The following is a 9,491-nucleotide window of genomic DNA, read 5'->3' on the forward strand; positions in this document are numbered from 1 at the left end:
TTTAACTACTAAACTATGTAAAAAATCTATGTTCTTCTTTTCTTCTTAATTTATTTATTAAGTTTAACTGCTCTTATTTTCAATTGACGAAAAACATCGTCAACAAAATTAATGGAATGGAATTCCATTTTATTGTTTGGTTGGTAAAATCAAATAGGAAAGAATTTTTCACTGAAAATCTTATTACACATTTTGATGGAATTATTATTACACTCAAAATTGGGTGGAAAATCAATTATATTCCATCATTTATATTATTTACGGGTGTTCGCGGTGCGATTTTTTGTTGATTTATTGGACCGCACCGCATATGTAATTTGAGCAATTTTCCAAACTGCAAACCACACCGCATAGACATCAAACCGCATAAACCACACCAAAAAAATACGATGTGGTGCGGTGTGAACGGTTTATACCTATCGTCAAATAATTTAACAACTAAACGTTATAATTAATAAAGATTCATAATAAATCTCATAACTAAAGAGTGTTTAACAATACAATAAATATACAACAAACTAATAAATTTTTAGCAAAACAATAAAAATATAACAAACTAATAACAAAGAAAAAATGTAATATAGAAGTAAAGGTTTTGATTAAGGAGGAATATATTTATGTTGAAGTAGAATATGTATTAACATCCTATGAAACATAATAATTTTCTAGATATTGTGTATATTATACTATATAAATATAGGGAACGACTACAACGCATCACATATTTTTGCAACACAGGTGCATCTTTTTCTATTTTCGGCACCTACATAGATATAATCCCAAAAAATTTTACATGAGAGTGTACATTGTAGGTATTTAGAATATCGTGCAAATTTTCAAGAAATTCTGAATAGTTTACGAAGCCGAAAAGAGAGTTCAAACGGTCAAATTTTACACGGGTACACAAAAAAACAAGCACGCGTGCAACAGACAGTTTAGACCCTGTTTCGGTACCATAATTTATTCAAAATTTCTTAAAAAATTTTAGAATGTTCTAGATAGCTATAATGTACACCATCATATAAAAAAAATTATATTATAACTATTCAGGTGCCGAAATAGAAAAATGTTGCATCGATGTGGCAAAAAAAGGATGCGTTGTAGTCGCTCCCTATAAACATATATGTATTTAAGTTTAAATATAATAAAATTGAAAAAAATATATATAGTGATGTAATGTGGTACAGTTTGAAACACATTTATAAAATTTAAAACAGCAAACTACATCGCACTGCGCGGTTTGACAAAAATACAAACCGCAACTACCACGAAAGGTTATGAACCACAAATTGTGGTGCGGTCGATTTTTTTTTTCAAATTGGATTCTATATAATTCTAAAATAAAATTAATTTAAACTAAATAAAATACTTTTTATAAATTTGTAGTAAAAAAAGTGTTTATTATACAAAAATATAATATTTAATTATTTTAAACATACATCTTTAATTTAGTAGCCATCTTAATATTTTATATATTTAAAATATAACATCAATTACAAACTATTAAAATTGAAATATATATCTTACTAAAATTTAAATTTAATATAAAATTAGATTTTATGAATTTTTAATAAAATAAAATAAAAAATTCCATCCAGTTAAGTGCATTTTTAAAGTATTAATGATATTTTATTATAATTCTTTCTACAAAATATTTATGTATAATATATATTCTTTATTTGTTTAATTTCTAAAAAATTATATTATTTGTCAAAATAATATAATTTCATTCTGTAATCCTTATTGGCTTATTGATTACAATGTCCCTTCCAAACAAAAGAATTCAAATTCAATTCCATTCTTATTACCATTACCATTACTATTGCTATTACTATTTTTGTTTTCCATTCTTATTACCATTACTATTCTATTACTATTACTATTTTTGTTTTCCGCAAGGTGCCAAATTAGTGATGCATAAAATATTTTAACATTTTTTTTTAATATTTATCTAATGATAGAGTAAACTACCAAATTTTGAACAAAATATGACATTTGTCCAATTTGGCATTACAATAAATGACTTATCTTTTTTTATTTATGGTTTTGCCATTAAATATTTTTTTTTATATCCCATTTATTTATTAATATTAATTATTAATTAGATTTTTTATATAAGATTTAAGTTTTTTTTTATATATTTTTAATAAATATTAAATGAACGTTTATTATAGATTCTCTCTTTTTGTTTAATAATTTGCATATACATATATATATATACACAGTATCAAATATATTATTTTTTATTCTTTTTATGCCAAATTTGATACAGTATTTGCATTACTAGTTAGAAATGGTCCAAGATGAATACAATTAATCGTCCTATTTGAATAAAAATAAAATTTGAATAAGATAAAATTGAGTAAGTGAGTAAAAAATTAGGGGCAAAATAGTTAATTGCTGAAAACAGTAGACCCTTAAACCCTGGAAACTCAGCTCAAGTCTGTACTTGAGTTTTTAATTCAGAGGCAGGAAACAAATAAAGACATCGCTCGTATGATCGTCATCCCCCAAAGCCGCATATGTACTACGATTGAAGTTGAGGTTTTACCTTACATTAACTATACATCACTATTAGTGTCATTTGCGTGCAAATATATTTCTGATATCAGTAACACATATTTTGCAAATGAAAAACATTGCAGATTAATAGCATGCAGTGAGTGTCTTGATTGTGTCTAATTGCACAGCAAAACTCAATACCTCAAACATCTGCACAGGTTCAACATTATTGATACAACAAATCCAAAATAAGCTCTTTCACTTTGATGCTTCACCTCAAAATCTCACCTCTGTAGTCCATGTACCTTGTACACTAGGGTGCTTGGTTATATGCCTAGTCTTCAGTTTCACCACCTTTCTTCCCAATGAATTTCTTAGTTTTGTTGCACATTGGTGAACCTCATCTGAATCCATATTTCTCACACATACCACCCGTTCTCTTTTGTTCTCTGTGAAATTAACAGAAGAATCCTTCATTAAAACATTGAAGGGCTTCTTTATTGCAAAACACATGTTTCATGTTTGTGTGTGTGAGAGAGAGAAAGAAGAAGAAGAAGACTCACTGTAGAACCCCTTCAAATGTGGATGCTGACCACGAATGAGCTCAGTAACTACCTCCAACTGAGGATTCTTTTCTTTAAACGCTGGTAGTTGGGACTCCATAAACGCCCTAAAATATTCACAATATCATATAAGCAAAAGCTTAAGCGCTAAAATTTACCCTTTCACACACATATCCAAGAGTGGGAACTACAAGGAAAACTGGTAGTTGGAACAAGGAATGTCGTGCTCACGCTACAACAACAAAGCACAAGTACTCAAATGCTCAAACTCCAGACTAGTGAATTAACAAGTCTAAAAAGACAGCAATGGTAACGTAATTTTTTTAATAATACAACAGTTACGAGAATTTGAACCCATATCAGTCACCCACCAGACAACCACATGAGCCAGCCTAAACCTCAAGTGGCATAGTAGTGTAATGTAATTTACTAATGATCCTAATTAAGGATTCCAAATCCACGATAAAAAGCTTATTTTCATAAACCTACGTATTCCAAAAATAATTCCCAATTCGAGATTGATTAAGCTTTTCACCTTCATGAACTCTCTTTTTCATCTCACAACTTGAAATTTATCATAAGTAATAAATAGCATGTGAAATTTAGTGAAACTTAAAATTTATAGATGTGAACAATGTATCGTGAGTCTTAATAAACAGCCCGATTCGTAACAACTTGAAAAAGAAAAATACCTGATGCCCCTGCTACTGCCTCCCCAGTCACAATAATTAACTATCAGTTTTTTAAGTTGCCAAACACCTCTCTGAGCCATCTGAAACGTGAAGTAATAATACATACATGTAATCAAAACTCCAAACCCAGAAATAATCGCGATACAATTTCATTAAAAGAATTGAAACCCAAAATCCCATTTGTATCAAAACAAAATCCACAAATAAGCTTAACACGTTTTTTCACTATATCCCAGAACACAAATTTCAAAACTCTAAAAGAAATCCCCCAATATCTAAACCCTAAAACATCACTGATTTGTTAAATTCCATCAAACACATTGATTACCTTTTTTACAGGAAACTTTAGAAATGAAAACCAGAAGAAGCTTCTCCTGGATTTTCAATCGTAGAGCTCTCTCTTGACAAGGCGGTCCGCGACTAACAGATAGATGGAGAGAGGAAGCACAAAGCAATGGGACCGTGAGATGTGCGACAACAAAAGGAGCGAACGGAGAAAGAGTGTTGCGCGGTGGTGCGGTGAGGGACTGAGGGTTGCGACAGTGAGAGTGAGAATCCGAAATAATATTAACAGTAACAGAGGCGATCCAGAAAGAAAGAAACTAAAAAGGGCCAAAGGGTTAGGGTTTTAAGTTATCGTGTGCGTGCAAGCACATGATTACACATTTGAACTCACTAATAAAACTTTTTTAAAAGAGACAATGAGAAATATATATGATTTCTATTAACTTAGAAATGTTGAACACTCAATTCAAATAGAAAATATGAAGACGGTGTTAAAAAAAATGTATTCATTAGTTGATATTATTTACTTAATTTATATTAGTGTCCATAGGGATGGCTCGTGAGCACCGGAGTGTAGCACTTAGTGATGCACCTTTTCCCGTAAGGACTCGTTTCTAATGGGATGGGGAATCCCCGTCTAAATAAGAAACGGAATGGGAACGAAGATAATTTTCAATCCTCGAATGTTAAATCGGGTAGGGGCGGGGATAGCACTTCCCGCTGCAACGGGTCCCGTTTAAATTTTTATATATTTTTGTAATATTTTATATCTTTCTTTATATGTTATTATAGTATATTAGGAACTTTTTTATATTTTAAATTTCATTTAGGATAATATTTAATATTTTAAATAATAAATATTGTGCAATATTTTAATTTACACATAATTTACGATTTTAATTTTAACTTTTTTTAAATATATGGGTTACCCGTAGGGATTCCCCGCCCCAATAAGGGATACCCCTCCCCGCCCCAATAAGGGATACCCCACCCCGCCCCCGATGGGGAATAAGCTGGGATGGGGCAAAGACAGGGATTAAAAACATAAATGGAGACAGGGACAGGGGGAGCACTCCCCGCCAATTCTGCGCACTGTATACATCACTAGCACTAGAGTCTAGGGAAAATTTTGGTATTTTTGTAAAACTTTGCAACTTTTTTGTAGAGAAAAAAAAATATTTTTTTCATAAATATATTTTTCGTTTTTTTTTTTACTTTTTTATGGTCTTTGGTTTTATTTTTTAAAACACTACCTTAGGTTTTTAAAAATATTTATTTTCAAAATGTTATCCAAAAAACAGGCATGGATGACATGGCAAATGTTTAATACACGTGGCTGACATTTGGCAGGAGTCTTGTTCGACCATCAACCAGAGAGATGTCTATGGCGCAACGCTCAATCTTTATATACAACCAGCCTAGTCATATACTCGCTATATTTGGAGAAAATCTTATGCAGTTATAATCATATCTGAAATTATCTTCCATGATTTCCCGAGTATCCGATCATTTAGGAAAGAATATTTGTAACAAATTAATGTAATCTTCCTTGAGCCTATAAATAGATAAAGATAGCTCAAGGGAAGGGAGTTCTTTTTGGCTTTCTAATTATCTGAGATTAGAGTTTTACGAGTGTATTAGAGCTATCATATTTGATATATTGTTTTGTTCTTGAGAGGTTGGTGAAACTCATTGAACCCTAGTTCTTTGATCACTCCTTGGAAATATTATATCAATAACAACTCAAGTGGACGTAGGTTATTACCAGATTCTGGGGCCGAACCACTATAAACTCCTGTGTGTTTTATTGTTTTTGTCATTATTCTCATCTCAACATTTCTGTCCACATCAAGCAATTTTGACTCCGTGTCAGTTGACCAAAATCAGGGTCAACACAAAATTTTTTATTTACAAAAATCCAGTGTAAAAAAGCTAAAAAATAATGATTGGACAACAATTAGACATTAACTCACTGCATACTAACAAGTTCAAAAACAACTAAAAAATAACGATTAGACAACAACTAGAAGTCAACTCACTGCATACAAACATGTTTAAAAAAAATCAAAACATATCTGAAAACAACTAAACATCAATTAATCATCAACACAACAACAAAATAACTATACAGAAACATAAACAACTAAAAAACAATATGTGTTGACTGCCTTTTTCGCTATCAACTAATTAAATCAAGCTTAAAGAAAATGCAAGAAGAACACATGGATTTTACGTGGTTCGGGTTATTAATTAACCATAGTCCACGAGTCACTTGCATTAGGATTTGGGAAGCTTGGGGGTCTCAAGCTTCTATGGAGTTCAAGCAGCTTATTTGCAGTGATCTGAATACAAAAGTGGGGATTCAATCCTAGATCATTTACAAAGTGTGAACTAGCCCTATTTATAGATGGTTTAGGGCAATTAATTCACTTAATAGGGGTTTAAAGCTAATAAATATACATTCCACTTATTATGGAGTTGGTGGGGTTGGGCGTATCTCCTCGGGCCCACTTACGAGGATACAACCCACATTATTTTAGGGTAACACGTCTTGACAGTGTCAGGGGGTAACTGCACATTTTCCCATGTCAGACGGCGTCGTGAGACATCCATCTTGTCTCTCATACGGACTCGATACCACAACTTGGGTAACAGTAACATGTCAGATAGCTGCTTGTGGTCCAAGGTATCTGCGCTTGACACATGACACTACACTCCAGGCCCAGAGGATGGTTCTCGCAAGCTCGGAGAACTGGAGCATAGAGGACAGGGAAGGCATCATAACTGTATTCCTCGAGGTGTAACTCCTCGAGGACATCCTTCTCCGAAGGCGGTGCACGAACAAGATTGATAGGCTTGCCCTCCGAGGAGCTCTAGGCGAGCTCAGTAGGGTTTCATTATCTTTCGTGAAACTTAATTATCCTATAATGATTGGCATGTATCACTTGGTGAAAATACGGACAACAATATAAAAACAATTATATATAAACCAAAACAACTAAAAAATATCACAAAATAAGAAAAACAAGTAAAATCGTAAAAATTTCTTAAAAAACGTAAAATTGAAAAACAAACTTTATTAGTTCATAAAAATGTAATTTTTTGGTAAAATTAGGTGTATTATATAAATTAAAAAAAAACTACATTTTTCAAAATATGAAGCCTTTTTATTTGGGACTCTAAACGCAGGCCTAGTCCACCTATGTTTAAGTTCGGCCTAAGTGTGCATATTTTAAGTGAATTGAGAAAATACTAAAAAAAAATTAGTTACCTGACCTATTTAGTTTAGCGTGTCATTGTATTTAGCCGAACACGACAACAACAATTATAATCAATCTTTAAAAGTTAGTCATGTTTGGTGAGACCATCATTTCTCACCACTTGAAATTTTCTAATATTAATACTAACTTTATTTATAACATTCGAACTAAATCAATGTTTTGTATATTCATAAAAACATATTATTTCATGTTAAATAATTTATTTAATGATAATTTTTTAGTGATAAATATTGTTGACGTAAAATTTTGACTTGGTGTTGTGGAAGAGGACAAGGTCAAATTTTGAGCTTGAACCTTAAACTTCACTTTCAAGGTAGGTTTGAATTTGAACTTGAGCAGGCGCAGTTGCTTCTCTTGTGGGACAAAAATCCTAAGGGAGGTCGGTGCTACTTTGAAACCTATCAATTGATCTTCGATAAGGAAGTTAGAAGTGCAATAAATTATAGTAAATGCTCTAGGAATTCTTTAGAGAATGTTTTACATTAATTACAAAGAAAGAACGAGTAATTATATAGAGAGAAAGTTTAAGCCTCAAGTTTCATAGTGGTATAGTGCTATTTTTTTTAACTAACGTATGAATTGTTCTTACATGTTAGATTGTTATACACTTAGAAGTCAAGTTTGTGCCATTGATTAGATTAGTTGTAGATCGTCGTAAACAATGAGAATTATATTATGATGTTTGGTTTATTTTTTGAATGAATATTAATATCAAAATTATTTTATTTGGTTTAGTATGAGAATAGAATGAAATAAAAAGTGTATTGATAAAAATATCCCTACTTGACTTTACTTTTCAATTTGTAGGAAAGATTAGGCAAAATAATCATTTCAAATTTATTTTGGAATGAAAATACATTTTCATTGTTGCAGCAATAGAATGAAAATTCCACTAAATATAAGAATAATGATTCTAATAGAATTTTATACCAAAGTTAAAATTCCAAACCAAACATAAAAATAAAAAATTTCATTCCATTCCCATTTCCTTTCCTTTAAACCAAGCATACTGTATTATCTTTCACCCATCACTTAAAACCCTAAACCCTATCTTCCCTCGTTCTTCTTATTTATTACTTGGATAAAGAAGTTACATATTTATTATTAATCAACTTTCTTTTTTTTTTCTTTTGACTAATATAATCCACATTACATGTCTTTTTATATATTTAAAATTTTATCTTAAATAAATATGATTGATTAATAAAATAATGCTTCTCTATATACCCCCTATTTTCTCTCCTACTCTTTTCAAATAAACTCCTTAATTTTTGTTTTCACACATCTTCTAAAAAAAATCTCTAGTACAAAATGACCCCTATTAGTTAATTGAAAATAAATTTCACATCTAAATATTTATTATTTATAAAAAAAAACATGTTTGACACTCTTAAAAAAATTTAAAATTAAAAAATCAATCACAATTTATTATTTATTTTACAACTAAAAAATATATAATTTATAGTTTTAAAAAATATATCCCATTAATATCAATATCATTAGTAGTATAATTTGTAAAATTACAACATTGAATTTTTATAATTGTAAATATTATAATTTATATAAAAAAATTAATTAAAAATAATAAATTAATTAATATATAAGTAATGTATTACATATTTTTAAAATACTAAATAATTGATTTTTCTTAATATTTAATAAGATTTATATCAATTCACCAAAGTAATAAAATTTGTAATAATTAAATAATCAAGATGGACGAGGATAGAAGAATTAAAATGACAATAATCTTATCCTTAATAAAATTGATTTGTTTATAATATTTTTTAGTGTATAATATATTGTGTATGTACATATTACTACCTATAAAAATCTAATAATAAGAGTTGTAATATCCAAATTAATTCACAATTAAATACAAAATTGAAACTAAAAACTTGGTGTTACAATACTATTAGAGAGCACAAGCAAAGAAAAGTAAAATATAAGAGAATAAATATTCAAAGTAAGATCATCTCTAAGGGGTGCTAAATTAGTGATGCAATACTCTATTTTATATTTTTTTTAAATATTTTCTAGTGGTATGGTAAAAGTTGTATTAAATTTCACACAAAATATAACATTAGTTAAATTTGACACAACAATAAATGATTTTTTATTTATTTATTTATAGTGTTTCCATTAATTATTATTTTATATATTTTGTT

General features: G+C 29.7%; 1 protein-coding gene across 1 annotated transcript; it reads right to left on the bottom strand.

The window, feature by feature from the left end:
* Window positions 1–2,497: 2,497 nt before the first annotated feature.
* Window positions 2,498–4,363, bottom strand: LOC133797516 (large ribosomal subunit protein mL43). Its single transcript, XM_062235437.1, has 4 exons — window positions 4,086–4,363; window positions 3,758–3,837; window positions 3,066–3,172; window positions 2,498–2,951 (listed from the first exon to the last, which is right to left on the bottom strand). The coding sequence occupies exons 2-4, from the start codon at window positions 3,835–3,837 to the stop codon at window positions 2,779–2,781; spliced, it is 360 nt and encodes a 119-aa protein (XP_062091421.1). The 5' UTR covers window positions 4,086–4,363; the 3' UTR covers window positions 2,498–2,778.
* Window positions 4,364–9,491: the final 5,128 nt, after the last annotated feature.

This window comes from Humulus lupulus, chromosome 8 (assembly GCF_963169125.1).
Source record: "Humulus lupulus chromosome 8, drHumLupu1.1, whole genome shotgun sequence".
Classification (NCBI taxonomy): Eukaryota; Viridiplantae; Streptophyta; class Magnoliopsida; order Rosales; family Cannabaceae; genus Humulus; species Humulus lupulus.

Excerpts from the sequence above, each read along its gene's own strand:
- LOC133797516 (XM_062235437.1), bottom strand. The coding sequence starts at position 3,837 with ATGGCTCAGAGAGGTGTTTGGCAACTTAAAAAACTGATAGTTAATTAT. Across the intron at positions 3,173-3,757 it reads GGCAGTAGCAGGGGCATCAG|GGCGTTTATGGAGTCCCAAC; the intron begins GTATTTTTCTTT and ends TGAATATTTTAG. Across the intron at positions 2,952-3,065 it reads ACATTTGAAGGGGTTCTACA|AGAACAAAAGAGAACGGGTG; the intron begins GTGAGTCTTCTT and ends TTAATTTCACAG.